We start from the raw sequence: 20,421 nt of genomic DNA, 5'->3' as shown, positions 1-20,421 counted from the left end.
AGCCTTTGCTTGAGGAAGGGACGACGCTTGAATCAGAATGTCGTCCAGGTAAGGTACTACTACAATGCCCCTTGGTCTTAGCACCGCTAGAAGGGACCCTAGTACCTTTGTGAAAATCCTTGGACCAGTGGCTAATCCGAAAGGAAGCGCCACGAACTGGTAATGTTTGTCCAGGAATGCAAACCTTAGGAACCGATGATGTTCCTTGTGGATAGGAATATGTAGATACGCATCCTTTAAATCCACCGTGGTCATGAATTGACCTTCCTGGATGGAAGGAAGGATAGTTCGAATGGTTTCCATCTTGAACGATGGGACCTTGAGAAATTTGTTTAAGATCTTGAGATCTAGGATTGGTCTGAACGTTCCCTCTTTTTTGGGAACTATGAACAGATTGGAGTAGAACCCCATCCCTTGTTCTCTTAATGGAACAGGATGAATCACTCCCATTTTTAACAGGTCTTCTACACAATGTAAGAACGCCTGTCTTTTTATGTGGTCTGAAGACAACTGCGACCTGTGGAACCTCCCCCTTGGGGGAAGTCCCTTGAATTCCAGAAGATAACCCTGGGAGACTATTTCTAGCGCCCAAGGATCCAGAACATCTCTTGCCCAAGCCTGAGCGAAGAGAGAGAGTCTGCCCCCCACCAGATCCGGTCCCGGATCGGGGGCCAATATTTCATGCTGTCTTGGTAGCAGTGGCAGGTTTCTTGGCCTGCTTTCCCTTGTTCCAGCCTTGCATTGGTCTCCAAGCTGGCTTGGCCTGAGAAGTATTACCCTCTTGCTTAGAGGACGTAGCACCTTGGGCTGGTCCGTTTTTACGAAAGGGACGAAAATTAGGTCTATTTTTTGCCTTGAAAGGCCGATCCTGAGGAAGGGCGTGGCCCTTACCCCCAGTGATATCAGAGATAATCTCTTTCAAGTCAGGACCAAACAGCGTTTTCCCCTTGAAAGGAATGTTTAGTAGCTTGTTCTTGGAAGACGCATCAGCCGACCAAGATTTCAACCAAAGCGCTCTGCGCGCCACAATAGCAAACCCAGAGTTCTTAGCCGCTAACTTAGCCAATTGCAAAGAGGCGTCTAGAGTGAAAGAATTAGCCAATTTGAGAGCATTGATTCTGTCCATAATCTCCTCATAAGGAGGAGAGTCACTATCGAGCACCTTAAGCAGTTCATCAAACCAGAAATATGCGGCTGTAGTGACAGGGACAATGCATGAAATGGGTTGTAGAAGGTAACCCTGCTGAACAAACATCTTTTTAAGCAAACCTTCTAATTTTTTATCCATAGGATCTTTGAAAGCACAACTATCCTCTATGGGAATAGTGGTGCGTTTGTTTAAAGTAGAAACCGCTCCCTCGACCTTGGGGACTGACTGCCATAAGTCCTTTCTGGGGTCGACCATAGGAAACAATTTTTTAAATATGGGGGGAGGGACGAAAGGAATACCGGGCCTTTCCCATTCTTTATTAACAATGTCCGCCACCCGCTTGGGTATAGGAAAAGCTTCTGGGAGCCCCGGCACCTCTAGGAACTTGTCCATTTTACATAGTTTCTCTGGGATGACTAAATTTTCACAATCATCCAGAGTGGATAATACCTCCTTAAGCAAAATGCGGAGATGTTCCAATTTAAATTTAAATGTAATCACATCAGATTCAGCCTGCTGAGAAATGTTCCCTAAATCAGTAATTTCTCCCTCAGACAAAACCTCCCTGGCCCCCTCAGATTGGGTTAGGGGCCCTTCAGAGATATTAATATCAGCGTCGTCATGCTCTTCAGTAACTAAAACAGAGCAGCCACGCTTACGCTGACAAGGGTTCACTTTGGCTAAAATGTTTTTGACAGAATTATCCATTACAGCCGTTAATTGTTGCATAGTAAGGAGTATTGGCGCGCTAGATGTACTAGGGGCCTCCTGAGTGGGCAAGACTCGTGTAGACGAAGGAGGGAATGATGCAGTACCATGCTTACTCCCCTCACTTGAGGAATCATCTTGGGCATCATTGTCATTATCACATAAATCACATTTATTTAAATGAATAGGAATTCTGGCTTCCCCACATTCAGAACACAGTCTATCTGGTAGTTCAGACATGTTAAACAGGCATAAACTTGATCAGAAAGTACAAAAAACGTTTTCAAATAAAACCGTTACTGTCACTTTAAATTTTAAACTGAACACACTTTATTACTGCAATTGCGAAAAAACATGAAGGAATTGTTCAAAATTCACCAAATTTTCACCACAGCGTCTTAAAGCCTTGAAAATATTGCACACCAATTTTGGAAGCTTTAACCCTTAAAATAACGGAACCGGAGCCGTTTTAAGCTTTAAACCCCTTTACAGTCCCTGGTATCTGCTTTGCTGAGACCCAACCAAACCCAAAGGGGAATACGATACCAAATGACGCCTTCAGAAGTCTTTTATAAGTATCAGAGCTCCTCTCACATGCGACTGCATGCCATGCCTCTCAAAAACAAGTGCGCAACACCGGCGCGAAAATGAGACTCTGCCTATGCTTGGGGAAAGCCCCTAAAGAATAAGGTGTCTAAAACAGTGCCTGCCGATATTATTATATCAAAATACCCAGATAAAATGATTCCTCAAGGCTAAATATGTGTTAATAATCAATCGATTTAGCCCAGAAAAAGTCTACAGTTTAAATAAGCCCTTGTGAAGCCCTTATTTACAATCGTAATAAACATGGCTTACCGGATCCCATAGGGAAAATGACAGCTTCCAGCATTACATCGTCTTGTTAGAATGTGTCATACCTCAAGCAGCAAGGGACTGCAAACTGTTCCCCCAACTGAAGTTAATTGCTCTCAACAGTCCTGTGTGGAACAGCCATGGATTTTAGTTACGGTTGCTAAAATCATTTTCCTCATACAAACAGAATTCTTCATCTCTTTTCTGTTTCTGAGTAAATAGTACATACCAGCACTATTTGAAAATAACAAACTCTTGATTGAATAATGAAAAACTACAGTTAAACACTAAAAAACTCTAAGCCATCTCCGTGGAGATGTTGCCTGTACAACGGCAAAGAGAATGACTGGGGTAGGCGGAGCCTAGGAGGGATCATGTGACCAGCTTTGCTGGGCTCTTTGCCATTTCCTGTTGGGGAAGAGAATATCCCACAAGTAAGGATGACGCCGTGGACCGGACACACCTATGTTGGAGAAATGAGGCTCTGCCTATGATTTGGGAAAGCCCCTAAAGAATAAGGTGTCTAAAACAGTGCCTGCCGATATAATCTTATCAAAATACCCAGATTAAATGATTTAGCCCAGAAAAAGTCTACAGTCTTAATAAGCCCTTGTGAAGCCCTTATTTACTATCTTAATAAACATGGCTTACCGGATCCCATAGGGAAAATGACAGCTTCCAGCATTACATCGTCTTGTTAGAATGTGTCATACCTCAAGCAGCAAGAGACTGCTCACTGTTCCCCCAACTGAAGTTAATTGCTCTCAACAGTCCTGTGTGGAACAGCCATGGATTTTAGTAACGGTTGCTAAAATCATTTTCCTCATATAAACAGAAATCTTCATCTCTTTTCTGTTTCTGAGTAAATAGTACATACCAGCACTATTTTAAAATAACAAACTCTTGATTGAATAATAAAAACTACAGTTAAACACTAAAAAACTCTAAGCCATCTCCGTGGAGATGTTGCCTGTACAACGGCAAAGAGAATGACTAGGGTAGGCGGAGCCTAGGAGGGATCATGTGACCAGCTTTGCTGGGCTCTTTGCCATTTCCTGTTGGGGAAGAGAATATCCCACAAGTAAGGATGACGCCGTGGACCGGACACACCTATGTTGGAGAAAAGACCGGGTTACATCAGACAGTGAAGCGGCTGCGAGTACTTCTGCCGTGCAAGGACAATGCCGGTCAGGGAGCGCAGCCAGGTAAGTCTGTCATTTAGCCTAAATACCATATACAAATCACAAGCCATAAGGAATTACAGAGATAACCGTCACTTACACTTGATGCACTAGTTCTAAATTCAGCAACTACTTTCTAAACGTAGCGATAAGCTGCACTAATATCTGACATTTTTTTCACACAAAAGAACGGATATAAAAATCCGCATCAATTTAACCGTTCACAAAATTTTGAAATATGTTATAACGTAGCGAGGAGCTGCATAAACAATTGACTTTTTTATTCACACGGAAAAACGGATAAAAAAAATCAGCATTCATTTAATCACTCACACAGTCTTGGAATGTGCTAAAACTAACTTTGGAGACAGACTGCACTTTAACATCACCGTCACATTAAAGCATTGGCAAACAGCCAGATTTGGATACTATCCTAGTTTGTATCAGTGTTTAAAGAGACTTATGATGTATTGATACATTCACACCAATCACAAAGAAAATATACGGACATTTGTTTTAAGAGAATTTTAATTTCTTCACTATTAAGTGTTATTCTATCTGCATATCTTCACTATTAGTGTTGTCTCTATCTGCATTCTCACAAAATTGTTGTGATTATTTCGTAAAATCTGAATTGAGTTACAATATTATCTTATAGATTAGGTCTATTAGTACAGTACAGTGTCTATATCGATATACTATTAGCATATTTTAGAAGTTGTGGCCACAACATACTTTTTATTGAACTTTTGAATTTTTGTATTTTTATACCGATTAAATTCTATCTATTATCTCTACAAAGTAGTATGATTTATTATACAAATTGCTTCCTTTACACATAGGGTCCTTATATATCCCATGCACCGATACATGGTAGCTAAAAATTTCATCTGCGACTATTTTAATCATAGTTTTGAGATAAAAAAATAAAAAAAAAATTCCCTCAGCTCCGAAAGCGCCCTTCATATATTTAAAATACAATATAACTAATAGTTACATTGTAGCCATCTTAGGGTTTTCTTTTATTTTACAGGCAAGTTTGTATTTATTTTAACTAGGAACAATAGCTATTAAATAGTTATTAACTATTTAATAACTACCTAGCTAAAATAAATACAAATTTACCTGTAAAATAAACCCTAACCTAAGTTACAATAACACCTAACACTACACTATAATTAAATTAATTACCTAAACTAACTACAATTAATTACAATTAAATTAAATAAACTAAAGTAGGGGTTAATAACTTTATTATAGTGGCGGCGACGTTGGGGGCGGCAGATTAGGGGTTAAAGGGATACTGAACCCAAAAAAAATTTTCTTTCGCGATTCAGATAGAGCATGCAATTTTAAGCAACTTTCTAATTTACTTCTATTATCAATGTTTCTTCATTCTCTTGCTATCTTTATATGAAAAAGAAGGCATCTAAGCTTTTTTCTTGGTTAAGAACTCTGGACAGCAGTTTTTGATTGGTGGATGAATTTATCCAATCAGCAAGGACAACCTAGGTTGTTCACCAAAAATGGGCCGGCATCTTAACTTACATTCTTGCATTTCAAATAAAGATACCAAGAGAATAAAGAACATTTGATAAAAGGAGTAAATTAGAAAGTTGCTTAGAATTTCATGCTCTATCTGAATCACAAAAGAAAAAAATTTGGGTTCAGTGTCCCTGTAATAAGTGTAGTTAGGTTGCGGCGACGTTGGGGGCAGCAGATTAGGGGTCAATAAGTGTAGTTAGGTTGCGGCGACATTGGGGCAGCAGATTAGGGGTTAATAAATATAATGTAGGTGTTGGCGATGTTGGGGGCATCAGATTAGGGGTTCATTAGTATAATGTAGGTGGCGGCAGTGTCCGGAGCAGCAGATTAGGGGTTAATAATATAATGCAGGTGTCGGCAATGTTGGGGGCATCAGATTAGGGGTGCATTAGTATAATGTAGGTGGCGGCAGTGTCCGGAGCAGCAGATTAGGGGTTAATAATATAATGCAGGTGTCGGCAATGCCGGGGGCGGCAGATTAGGGGTTCATAAGTATAATGTAGGTGGCGGCGGTGTCCGGAGCGGCAGATTAGGGGTTAATAATATAATGCAGGTGTCGGCGATGTCGGGGGCGGCAGATTAGGGGTTAATAAGTGTAAGATTAGGGGTGTTTAGACTCTGGGTTCATGTTAGGGTGTTAGATGTGGATATAAAAAGTATTTCCCCATTGGAATCAATGGGGCTGCGTTAGGAGCTGAACGCTGCTTTTTTGCAGGTGTTAGGTTTTTTTTCAGCTGATTCTGCCCCATTGATTCCTATGGGGAAATCGTGCACGAGCACGTTTTGCCAGCTCACCGCTACCGTAAGCAGCGCTGGTATTACAGTGAGATGTGGAGCTAAATTTTGCTCTACGCTCACTTTTCTGTGGCTAACGCAGGGTTTGTAAAAACCTGTAATACCAGCGCTGTCTTAAGTGAGTGGTGAGAAAAAAATGCTTGTTAGCACCACAAGCCTTACCGAATCCTATCGACGCCATCTTGGATGACGTCATTTAAAGGAACCTTCGTTCGGCCTTAGGACATCATAAGAAGAGGATGGCTCTGCGTCGGATGGATTCAAGATGGCTCCGCTCCGGTTGATTGAAGATAGAAGACGCCGCTTGGATGAAGACATCTGCCGCTTGGAGGACCTCTTCTGCCCCGATCGGATGAAGACTTCTGCCGCTCCGGATGAAGACTTCTGCCGCTCCGGATGTCTACTTCTGGCCCATCGGTGCCCGGCTGGGTGAACACGGCTCCAGGTAGGGTGATCTTCAGGGGGGTAGTGTTAGTTTTTTTTTAAGGGGGGATCAGGTGGGTTTTAGAGTAGGGGTATGTGGGTGGTGGGTTGTAATGTTGGGGGGGTATTGTATTTTTATTTACAGGTAAAAGAGCTGATTACTTTGGGGCAATGCCCCGCAAAAAGCCCTTTTAAGGGCTGGTAAAAGAGCTGATTACTTTGTAATTTAGGATAGGGTAGGGCATTTTATTATTTTGGGGGGCTTTTTTATTTTATTAGGGGGCTTAGATTAGGTGTAATTAGTTTAAACGTATTGTCATTTTTTTTATTTTCTGTAATTTAGTGTTTGTTTGTTTTTGAATTATAGTTTAGTTTATTTAATTGTATTTTAGTTTACATAATTGTAGGTAATTTATTTAATTAGTTTAATGATAGTGTAGTGTTAGGTGTATTTGTAACTTAGGTTAGGATTTATTTTACAGGTAATTTTGTAATTATTTTAACTAGGTAGCTATTTAATAGTTATTGTACCTAGTTAAAATAAATACAAAGTTGCCTGTAAAATAAATATAAATCCTAAAATAGCTACAATGCAACTATTAGTTATACTGTAGCGATATTAGGGTTTATTTTATAGGTAAGTATTTAGTTTTAAATAGGAATAATATATTTAATTATAGTAAAATTATTTAAATTATATTTAATTTAGGGGGGGTGTTAGGGTTAGTGTTAGACTTAGGTTTAGGGGTTAATAACTTTATTATAGTAGCGGCGACATTGGGGGCGGCAGATTAGGGGTTAATAATTGTAGGTAGGTGGCGGCGTTTAGGGAGGGCAGATTAGGGGTTAATAAAATGTATTATATAGGCGGGAGTGCGGCGGTTTAGGGGTTAATACATTTATTATAGTGGTGGCGTTGTCCGGTCGGCAGATTAAGGGTTAATAAGTGTAGGTAGGTGGCGGCGACGTTGGGGGGGGGCAGATTAGGGGGTAATAAATATAATATAGGTGTCGGCGATCTTAGGGGCAGCAGATTAGAGGTTCATAGCTATAATGTAGGTTGCGGCGGTGTCCGGAGCGGCAGATTAGGGGTTAATAATAAAATGCAGGTGTCAGCGGGGGCGGCAGATTAGGGGTTAATAAGTGTAAGGTTAGGGATGTTTAGACTCGGGGTTCATGTTAGGGTGTTAGGTGCAGACATATTTTTTCTTTCCCCATAGGAAACAATGGGGCTGCGCTAGGAGCTGAGCGCTGCTTTTTTGCAGGTGTTTGGTTTTTTTTCAGCCAGCTCATCCCCATTGTTTCCTATGGGGAAATCGTGCACGAGCATGTTTTTCCAGCTTACCGCTACCGTAAGCAACGCTGGTATTGAGGGTTGAAGTGGAGCTAAATTATGCTCAACGCTCCCTTTTCTGAGGCTAACGCAGCCATTCAGAAAATACCAGCGTTGTCTTAAGGGTGAGCTGGAAAAAATCGGCTTGTTAGCACCGCGGGTCTTTACCGACAAAACTCTAAATCTAGGCGAAAGCATTTTTATCAAAAGGTAGACTCAAAAGATTAATTTTAGAAGCAGCATCTGCATCCCATAAGCTCAGCCATAATGGACGTCTTGCCAGATCTGCTGCCACCATTCCACCAGCATTAAGGAAGTAAAGATCAGAATAACTTAAGAATAAAAGTTCAACAATTGATGCAAATCTGAGATAAAAGTGACTTTTTCCTCAGTAACTTGACCAAGTGATTGGTTAAAACTCAGCTAGTTTTGTTAGGTTCATATATAACTGATTATCTAAATGCCTCAATCACTAGAAAAGATTATTTAACTCTACATAAATAGACAGTCTTTTCTCCAACATAGGTGTGTCCGGTCCACGGCGTCATCCTTACTTGTGGGATATTCTCTTCCCCAACAGGAAATGGCAAAGAGCCCAGCAAAGCTGGTCACATGATCCCTCCTAGGCTCCGCCTACCCCAGTCATTCTCTTTGCCGTTGTACAGGCAACATCTCCACGGAGATGGCTTAGAGTTTTTTAGTGTTTAACTGTAGTTTTTATTATTCAATCAAGAGTTTGTTATTTTAAAATAGTGCTGGTATGTACTATTTACTCAGAAACAGAAAAGAGATGAAGATTTCTGTTTGTATGAGGAAAATGATTTTAGCACCGTAACTAAAATCCATGGCTGTTCCACACAGGACTGTTGAGAGCAATTAACTTCAGTTGGGGGAACAGTGTGCAGTCTCTTACTGCTTGAGGTATGACACATTCTAACAAGACGATGTAATGCTGGAAGCTGTCATTTTCCCTATGGGATCCGGTAAGCCATGTTTATTAAGATAGTAAATAAGGGCTTCACAAGGGCTTATTAAGACTGTAGACTTTTTCTGGGCTAAATCGATTCATTATTAACACATATTTAGCCTTGAGGAATCATTTATTCTGGGTATTTTGATATGATTATATCGGCAGGCACTGTTTTAGACACCTTATTCTTTAGGGGCTTTCCCTAATCATAGTCAGAGCCTCATTTTCGCGCCGGTATGGCGCACTTGTTTTTGAGGACAGCATGGCATGCAGCTGCATGTGTGTGGAGCTCTGATACATAGAAAAGTCTTTCTGAAGGCATCATTTGGTATCGTATTCCCCTTTGGGCTTGGTTGGGTCTCAGCAAAGCAGATTCCAGGGACTGTAAAGGGGTTAAATATAAAAACGGCTCCGGTTCCGTTATTTTAAGGGTTAAAGCTTCCAAATTTGGTGTGCAATACTTTTAAGGCTTTAAGACACTGTGGTGAAATTTTGGTGAATTTTGAACAATTCCTTCATACTTTTTCGCAATTGCAGTAATAAAGTGTGTTTAGTTTAAAATTTAAAGTGACAGTAACGGTTTTATTTTAAAACGTTTTTTTGTGCTTTGTTATCAAGTTTATGCCTGTTTAACATGTCTGAACTACCAGATAGATTGTGTTCTGACTGTGGGGAAACCAAGGTTCCTTCTCATTAACTATATGTATTTAGTAAAAATGATGCCCAAGATGATTCCTCAAGTGAGGGGAGTAAGCATGGTACTGCATCATCCCCTCCTTCGTCTACACCAGTCTTGCCCATACAGGAGGCCCCTAGTACATCTAGTGCGCCAATACTCCTTACTATGCAACATTTAACGGCTGTAATGGATAATTCTATCAAAAACATTTTAGCCAATATGCCCACTTATCAGCGAAAGCGCGACTGCTCTGTTTTAGAAAATTCTGTAGAGCATGAGAACGCTGATGATATGGTTTCTGAAGGGCCCCTACACCAGTCTGAGGGGGCCAGGGAGGTTTTGTCTGAGGGAGAAATTTCAGATTCAGGAAACATTTCTCAACAAGCTGAACCTGATGTGATTACTTTTAAATTTAAGTTGGAACATCTCCGCGCTCTGCTTAAGGAGGTGTTATCCAATTTGGATGATTGTGATTATCTGGTCATTCCAGAACCACTATGTAAAATGGAAAAGTTCTTAGAGGCCCCGGGGCCCCCCGAAGCTTTTCCTATATCCAAGCGGGTGGCGTACATTGTTAGTAAAGAATGGGACAGGCCCGGTATACCTTTAGTACCTCCCCCCATATTTATAAAATTGTTTTCCTATAGTCGACCCCAGAAAGGACTGATGGCAGACAGTCCCCAAGGTCGAGGGGGCGGTTTCTACTCTACACAAGCGCGCCACTATACCCATAGAAGATAGTTGTGCTTTCCAAGATCCTATGGATAAAAAATTAGAAGGTCTGCTAAAGATGTTTGTTCAGCAAGGTTCCCTTCTACAACCAATTGCATGCATTGTCCCTGTCACTGCAGCCGCGTGTTTCTAGTTTGATGAGCTAGGAAAGGCGATTATTAGTAATTCTTCTTCTTATGAGGAGATTATGGACAGAATTCGTGCTCTTAAATTGGCTAATTCTTTCACCCTAGACGCCACCCTTGCAATTGGCTAGGTTAGCGGCGAAAAAATTCTGGGTTTGCTATTGTGGCGCAGAGCGCTTTGGTTAAAATCTTGGGCAGCGGATGCGTCTTCCAAGAACAAATTGCTTGACATTCCTTTCAAGGGGAAAACACTCTTTGGCCCTGACTTGAAAGAGATTATCTCTGATATCACTGGGGGCAAGGGCCACGCCCTTCCTCAGGATAGGTCTTTTCAAGACCAAAAATAAACCTAAGTTTCGTCCCTTTCGCAGAAACGGATCAGCCCCAAGGGCTACGTCCTCTAAGCAGGAAGGTAATACTTCTCAAGCCAATCCAGCCTGGAGACCTATGCAAGGCTGGAACAAAGGAAAGCAGGCCAGGAAACCTGCCACTGCTACCAAGACAGCATGAAATGCGGGCCCCCGATCCGGGACCGGATCTGGTGGGGGGCAGACTCTCTCTCTTCGCTCAGGCTTGGGCAAGAGATGTTCTGGATCCTTGGGCGCTAGAAATAGTCTCCCAAGGTTATTCTCTGGAGTTCAAGGGGCTTCCTCCAAGGGGGAGGTTCCACAGGTCTCAGTTGTCTTCAGACCACATAAGAAGACAGGCATTCTTACATTGGGTAGAAGACCTGCTAAAAATGGGAGTGATTCATCCTGTTCCATTAGGAGAACAAGGGATGGGGTTCTACTCCAATCTGTTCATAGTTCCCAAAAAAGAGGGAACGTTCAGACCAATCTTAGATCTCAAGATCTTGAACAAGTTTCTCAAGGTTCCATCGTTCAAGATGGAAACCATTCGAACACTTCTTCCTTCCATCCAGGAAGGTCAATTCATGACCAAGGTGGATTTCAAGGATGCGTATCTAAATATTCCTATCCACAAGGAACATCATCGGTTCCTAAGGTTTGCATTCCTGGACAAGCATTTCCAGTTCGTGGCGTTTTCTTTCGGATTAGCCACTGCTCCTAGGATTTTCTCATAGGTACTAGGGTCCCTTCTGGCGGTGCTAAGACCAAGGGGCATTGCTGTAGTACCTTACTTGGACGACATTCTGATTCGAGCGTCGTCCCTTCCTCAAGTAAAGGCTCACACGGACATTGTCCTGGCCTTTCTCAGATCTCACGGATGGAAAGTGAACGTGGAAAAGAGTTCTCTATCTCCGTCAACGAGGGTTCCCTTCTTGGGAACTATAATAGACTCCTTAGAAATGAGGATTTTTCTGACAGAAGCCAGAAAAATAAAACTTCTAGACTCTTGTCGGATACTTCATTCCGTTCCTCTTCCTTCCATAGCGCAGTGCATGGAAGTGATAGGTTTGATGGTAGCGGCAATGGACATAGTTCCTTTTGTGCGCATTCATCTAAGACCATTACAACTGTTCATGCTCAGTCAGTGGAATGGGGACTATTCAGACTTGTCTCCGAAGATACAAGTAAATCAGAGGACCAGAGACTCATTCCGTTGGTGGCTGTCCCTGGACAACCTGTCACAAGGGATGACCTTCCGCAGACCAGAGTGGGTCATTGTCACGACCGACGCCAGTCTGATGGGCTGGGGCGCGGTCTGGGGATCCCTGAAAGCTCAGGGTCTTTGGTCTCGGGTAGAATCTCTTCTACCGATAAATATTCTGGAACTGAGAGCGATATTCAATGCTCTCAAAGCTTGGCCTCAGCTAGCGAGGGCCAAGTTCATACATCAACCATCAGGGGGGAACAAGGAGTTCCCTAGCGATGGAAGAAGTGACCAAAATCATTCTATGGGCGGAGTCTCACTCCTGCCACCTGTCTGCTATCCACATCCCAGGAGTGGAAAATTGGGAAGCGGATTTTCTGAGTCGTCAGACATTGCATCCGGGGGAGTGGGAACTCCATCCGGAAATCTTTGCCCAAGTCACTCAACCGTGGGGCATTCCAGACATGGATCTGATGGCCTCTCGTCAGAACTTCAGAGTTCCTTACTACGGGTACAGATCCAGGGATCCCAAGGCGGCTCTAGTGGATGCACTAGTAGCACCTTGGACCTTCAAACTAGCTTATGTGTTCCCGCCGTTTCCTCTCATCCCCAGGCTGGTAGCCAGGATCAATCAGGAGAGGGCGTCGGTGATTTTGATAGCTCCTGCGTGGCCACGCAGGACTTGGTATGCAGATCTGGTGAATATGTCATCGGCTCCACCATGGAAGCTACCTTTGAGAGACCTTCTTGTTCTAGGTCCGTTCGACCCACTCCAGCTGACTGCTTGGAGATTGAACGCTTGATCTTATCAAAGCGAGGGTTCTCAGATTCTGTTATTAATACTCTTGTTCAGGCCTGAAAGCCTGTAACCAGAAAAATTACCACATAATTTGGTATATCTGTTGGTGTGAATCTGCAGGATTCCCTTGGGACAAGGTTAAGATTCCTAAGAGTCTATCCTTCCTTCGAGAAGGATTGGAAAAAGGATTATCTGCAAGTTCCTTGATGGGACAGATTTCTGCCTTGTCTGTGTTACTTCACAAAAAGCTGGCAGCTGTGCCAGATGTTCTAGCCTTTGTTCAGGCTCTGGTTAGAATCAAGCCTGTTTACAAAATTTTGACTCCTCCTTGGAGTCTCAACCTAGTTCTTTCAGTTCTTCAGGGGGTTCCGTTTGAACCCTTACATTCCGTTGATATTAAGTTATTATCTTGGAAAGTTTTGTTTTTGGTTGCAATTTCTTCTGCTAGAAGAGTTTCAGAATTATCTGCTCTGCAGTGTTCTTCTCCTTATCTGGTGTTCCATGCAGATAAGGTGGTTTTGCGTACTAAACCTGGTTTTCTTCCAAAGGTTGTTTCTAACAAAAACATTAACCAGGAGATAGTTGTGCCTTCTTTGTGTCCTAATCCAGTTTCAAAGAAGGAACGTTTGTTGCACAACTTGGATGTAGTTCGTGCTCTAAAATTTTACTTAGCAGCTACTAAGGATTTCAGACAAACTTTGTCTTTGTTTGTTGTTTATTCTGGTAAACGGAGAGGTCAAAAAGCAACTTCTACCTCTCTCTCCTTCTGGATTAAAAGCATTATCCGATTGGCTTATGAGACTGCCGGACGGCAGCCTCCTGAAAGAATCACAGCTCACTCCACTAGGGCTGTGGCTTCCACATGGGCCTTCAAGAACGAGGCTTCTGTTGATCAGATATGTAAGGCAGCGACTTGGTCTTCACTGCACACTTTTTCTAAATTTTACAAATTTGATACTTTTGCTTCTTCTGAGGCTATTTTTGGGAGAAAGGTTTTGCAAGCCGTGGTGCCTTCCATTTAGGTGACCTGATTTGCTCCCTCCCTTCATCCGTGTCCTAAAGCTTTGGTATTGGTTCCCACAAGTAAGGATGACGCCGTGGACCGGACACACCTATGTTGGAGAAAACAGAATTTATGTTTACCTGATAAATTACTTTCTCCAACGGTGTGTCCGGTCCACGGCCCGCCCTGGTTTTTTTAATCAGGTCTGATAATTTATTTTCTTTAACTACAGTCACCACGGTAACATATGGTTTCTCCTATGCAAATATTCCTCCTTAACGTCGGTCGAATGACTGGGGTAGGCGGAGCCTAGGAGGGATCATGTGACCAGCTTTGCTGGGCTCTTTGCCATTTCCTGTTGGGGAAGAGAATATCCCACAAGTAAGGATGACGCCGTGGACCGGACACACCGTTGGAGAAAGTAATTTATCAGGTAAACATAAATTCTGTTTTCCTGGGTGATATACAGGAACTTAGTGTAGACCAACTCCTCACTACAGAGACTACTTAAAGGGCCACTAAACCCAAAATCTTTCTTTCATGATTCAGATAGAGAATAGAAATTTAAACAACATTACAATTTACTTCCATTATTTATTTTGCTTCATTTTTTAAATATCCTTAGTTGAAGAAAATGCAATGCACATGGTGAACCAATCACACAAGGCTTCTATGTGCAGCAACCAATCAGCAGCTAGTGAGCATATCTAGATATGCTTTCCATCAAAGAATATCAAGAGAATAAAACAAATTAGATAATATAAGTAAATTAGAAAGATGTTTAAAATTGCATTCTCTTTCTAAATCATAAAAGAAAAAATGTGGGTAGCAGGTTCCTTTAAGTGATTTCCAGCTGACTGCTCCACATTTTATATAACATAAATTTAGCAATTTTTGTGTATAAAAATAAATGATACAAAAATGTTCTTTTGCTATTGTAAGACTTCTAGATAGCTACAGAATATAAAGGGACAAGGTACTTTAACTGATTTTAGGTACAATTGTTAGATCTTATTGTGGTGAGGCTGGGATAACAATGTGTGCATGTGACTCACTTGACTCCGTATCGCTCCCGGAACATGATGTGGTTACGAAAAGTCCTGTTCACATCCAAATCTATTTGCTTTATCTCAGCAGAATATATCTTGGCCAGTTCTTTCATTGTCTGGAAAAAGAAATCTAATTGAATCCCCTTTCTAGGCTTACAAATTGTATAATCAAGTAAAACGGAACAGGCAGAGACACCAATTTAAAGAGACATATGAAAAGAAAACGTAAAAACACGATAGCTTTCTCTCACAGGCAACAGAATGACAGAGTGGATAACAGCTCGGCCAATATATTGTCACAATCCATGTTGTTTTTTGTTTTGTAAAAAATAGGAACAAGACCTCAGTCTGCAAAACATGAATAGTTCAAAGAAAAATATGCAAAATCTATGCAATTATTATTATTATTATTTTTTTAACGTCTAGAAACCCTAGCAACACTATGTGACATATTACAGCATTTAACCCTAGTAACACTATGTGACATATTACAGCATTTAACCCTAGTAACACTATGTGACATATTACAGCATTTAACCCTAGTAACACTATGTGACATATTACAGCATTTAACCCTAGTAACACTATGTGACATACTAAAGCATTTAACCCTAGTAACACTATGTGACATATTACAGCATTTAACCCTAGTAACACTATGTGACATACTAAAGCATTTAACCCTAGTAACACTATGTGACATATTACAGCATTTAACCCTAGTAACACTATGTGACATATTACAGCATTTAACCCTAGTAACACTATGTGACATATTACAGCATTTAACCCTAGTAACACTATGTGACATACTAAAGCATTTAACCCTAGTAACACTATGTGACATATTACAGCATTTAACCCTAGTAACACTATGTGACATACTAAAGCATTTAACCCTATTAACACTATGTGACATATTAAATCATTTAACCCTAGTAACACTATGTGACATACTATAGCATTTAACCCTATTAACACTATGTGACATATTAAATCATTTAACCCTAGTAACACTATGTGACCTATTAAACATTTAACCCTAGTAACACTATGTGACATACTAAAGCATTTAACCCTAGTAACACTATGTGACATATTACAGCATTTAACCCTAGTAACACTATGTGACATACTAAAGCATTTAACCCTAGTAACACTATGTGACATATTACAGCATTGATAACCACTAGTAACACTATGTGACATATTACAGCATTTAACCCTAGTAACACTATGTGACATACTAAAGCATTTAACCCTAGTAACACTATGTGACATACTAAAGCATTTAACCCTAGTAACACTATGTGACATATTACAGCATTTAACCCTAGTAACACTACATGACATACTAAAGCATTTAACCCTAGTAACACTGTGACATACTAAAGCATTTAACCCTAGTAACACTATGTGACATATTAAATCATTTAACCCTAGTAACACTATGTGACATACTAAAGCATTTAACCCTAGTAACACTATGTGACATATTACAGCATTTAACCCTAGTAACACTACATGACATACTAAAGCATTTAACCCTAGTAACACTGTGACATACTAAAGCATTTAACCCTAGTAACACTATGTGACATACTAAAGCATTTAACCCTAGTAACAATATGTGACCTATTAAAGCATTTAACCCTAGTAACACTATGTGACATACTAAAGCATTTAACCCTAGCAACACTATGTGACATATTACAGCATTTAACCCTATTAACACTATGTGACATACTAAAGCATTTAACCCTAGTAACACTATGTGACATATACAGGCATTTAACCCTAGTAACACTATGTGACATATTACAGCATTTAACCCTAGTAACACTATGTGACATACTAAAGCATTTAACCCTAGTAACACTATGTGACATATTACAGCATTTAACCCTAGTAACACTATGTGACATACTAAAGCATTTAACCCCTAGTAACACTATGTGACATATTACAGCATTTTAACCCTAGTAACACTATGTGACATATTACAGCATTTAACCCTAGTAACACTATGTGACATATTACAGCATTTAACCCTAGTAACACTATGTGACATACTAAAGCATTTAACCCTAGTAACACTATGTGACATATTACAGCATTTAACCCTAGTAACACTATGTGACATACTAAAGCATTTAACCCTAGTAACACTATGTGACATACTTAAAGCATTTAACCCTAGTAAACACTATGTGACATACTATAGCATTTAACCCTATTAACACTATGTGACATATTAAATCATTTAACCCTAGTAACACTATTGTGACCTATTAAAGCATTTAACCCTAGTAACACTATGTGACATACTAAAGCATTTAACCCTAGTAACACTATGTGACATATTACAGCATTTAACCCTAGTAACACTATGTGACATACTAAAGCATTTAACCCTAGTAACACTATGTGACATATTACAGCATTTAACCCTAGTAACACTATGTGACATATTACAGCATTTAACCCTAGTAACACTATGTGACATACTAAAGCATTTAACCCTAGTAACACTATGTGACATACTAAAGCATTTAACCCTAGTAACACTATGTGACATACTAAAGCATTTAACCCTAGTAACACTATGTGACATACTAAAGCATTTAACCCTAGTAACACTATGTGACCATATTACAGCATTTAACCCTAGTAACACTATGTGACATACTAAGCATTTAACCCTAGTAACACTATGGTGACATATTACAGCATTTAACCCTAGTAACACTATGTGACATATTAAAGCATTTAACCCTAGTAACACTATGTGACATACTAAAGCATTTAACCCTAGTAACACTATGTGACATACTAAAGCATTTAACCTAGTAACACTATGGACATACTTAAAGCATTTAACCCTAGTAACACTATGTGACATACTAAAGCATTTAACCCTAGTAACACTATGTGACATATTACAGCATTTAACCCTAGTAACACTATGTGACATACTAAAGCATTTAACCCTAGTAACACTATGTGACATAATAAAGCATTTAACCCTAGTAACACTATGTGACATACTAAAGCATTTAACCCCAGTAACACTATGTGACATACTAAAGCATTTAACCCTAGTAACACTATGTGACATATTAAGCATTTAACCCCTAGTAACACTATGTGACATACTTACAGCATTTAACCCTAGTAAACACTATGTGACATACTAAAGCATTTAACCCTAGTAACACTATGTGACATATTACAGCATTTAACCCTAGTAACACTATGTGACATAATAAAGCATTTAACCCTAGTAACACTATGTGACATACTAAAGCATTTAACCCTAGTAACACTATGTGACATACTAAAGCATTTAACCCTAGTAACACTATGTGACATACTAAAGCATTTAACCCTAGTAACACTATGTGACATATTAAAGCATTTAACCCCTAGTAAACACTATGTGACATATTAAAGCATTTAACCCTAGTAAACACTATGTGACATACTACAAGCATTTAACCCTAGTAACACTATGTGACATATTACAGCATTTAACCCTAGTAACACTATGTGACATATAAAGCATTTAACCCTAGTAACACTATGTGACATATTACAGCATTTAACCCTAGTAACACTATGTGACATATTACAGCATTTAACCCTAGTAACACTATGTGACATACTAAAGCATTTAACCCTAGTAACACTATGTGACATACTAAAGCATTTAACCCTAGTAACACTATGTGACATTACAAGCATTTAACCCTAGTAACACTATGTGACTATTAAAGCATTTAACCCTAGTAACACTATGTGACATACTAAAGCATTTAACCCTAGTAACACTATGTGACATACTAAAGCATTTAACCCTAGTAACACTATGTGACATACTAAAGCATTTAACCCTAGTAACACTATGTGACATATTACAGCATTTAACCCTAGTAACACTATGTGACATACTAAAGCATTTAACCCTAGTAACACTATGTGACATATTAAAGCATTTAACCCTAGTAACACTATGTGACATATTAAAGCATTTAACCCTAGTAACACTATGTGACATACTAAAGCATTTAACCCTAGTAACACTATGTGACATATTACAGCATTTAACCCTAGTAACACTATGTGACATATTAAAGCATTTAACCCTAGTAACACTATGTGACATATTACAGCATTTAACCCTAGTAACACTATGTGACATATTAAAGCATTTAACCCTAGTAACACTATGTGACATATTAAAGCATTTAACCCTAGTAACACTATGTGACATATTACAGCATTTAACCCTAGTAACACTATGTGACATATTAAAGCATTTAACCCTAGCAACACTATGTGACATACTAAAGGCATTTAACCCTAGTAACACTATGTGACATACTAAAGCAATTTAACCCTAGTAACACTATGTGACTATTACAGCATTTAACCCTAGTAACACTATGTGACATACTAAAGCATTTAACCCTAGTAACACTATGTGACATACTACAGCATTAACCCTAGTAACACTATGTGACATATTAAAAGCATTTAACCCTAGTAACACTATGTGACATAATACAGCATTTAACCCTAGTAACACTATGTGACATACTAAAGCATTTAACCCTAGTAACACTATGTGACATACTAAAGCATTTAACCCTAGTAACACTATGTGACATATTAAAGCATTTAACCCTAGTAACACTATGTGACATACTAAAGCATTTAACCCTAGTAACACTATGTGACATACTAAAGCATTTAACCCTAGTAACACTATGTGACATACTAAAGCATTTAACCCTAGTAACACTATGTGACATACTAAAGCATTTAACCCTAGTAACACTATGTGACATATTAAAGCATTTAACCCTAGTAACACTATGTGACATATTAAAGCATTTAACCCTAGTAACACTATGTGACATATTAAAGCATTTAACCCTAGTAACACTATGTGACATACTATAGCATTTAACCCTAGTAACACTATGTGACATACTAAAGCATTTAACCCTAGTAACACTATGTGACATACTATAGCATTTAACCCTAGTAACACTATGTGACATACTATAGCATTTAACCCTAGTAACACTATGTGACATATTACAGCATTAACCCTAGTAACACTATGTGACATACTATAGCATTTAACCCTAGTAACACTATGTGACATACTAAAGCATTTAACCCTAGTAACACTATGTGACATACTAAAGCATTTAACCCTAGTAACACTATGTGACATATTACAGCATTTAACCCTAGTAACACTATGTGACATACTAAAGCATTTAACCCTAGTAACACTATGTGACATATTAAGCATTTAACCCTAGTAACACTATGTGACATACTAAAGCATTTAACCCTAGTAACACTATGTGACATATTAAACATTTAACCCTAGTAACACTATGTGACATATTAAAGCATTTAACCCTAGTAACACTATGTGACATTAAAGCATTTAACCCTAGTACACTATGTGACATACTTAAAGCATTTAACCCTGTAACACTA

General features: G+C 39.5%; 1 protein-coding gene across 1 annotated transcript in view; it reads right to left on the bottom strand.

Moving 5' to 3' along the window:
• LOC128644160 (USP6 N-terminal-like protein) overlaps positions 1 to 15,014 on the bottom strand; it is a 95,717-nt gene extending 80,703 nt beyond the window's left edge. The window contains exon 1 of the mRNA XM_053696866.1: positions 14,908 to 15,014. Coding sequence (XP_053552841.1) covers positions 14,908 to 15,014 — 107 coding nt within the window. The remainder of the gene's footprint in view (positions 1 to 14,907) is intronic.
• Between the last annotated feature and the right edge of the window lie 5,407 nt (positions 15,015 to 20,421).

This window comes from Bombina bombina, unplaced genomic scaffold (genome assembly GCF_027579735.1).
Source record: "Bombina bombina isolate aBomBom1 unplaced genomic scaffold, aBomBom1.pri scaffold_816, whole genome shotgun sequence".
Taxonomy (NCBI): Eukaryota; Metazoa; Chordata; class Amphibia; order Anura; family Bombinatoridae; genus Bombina; species Bombina bombina.
This window is presented reverse-complemented; position numbering and strand designations above follow the sequence as displayed.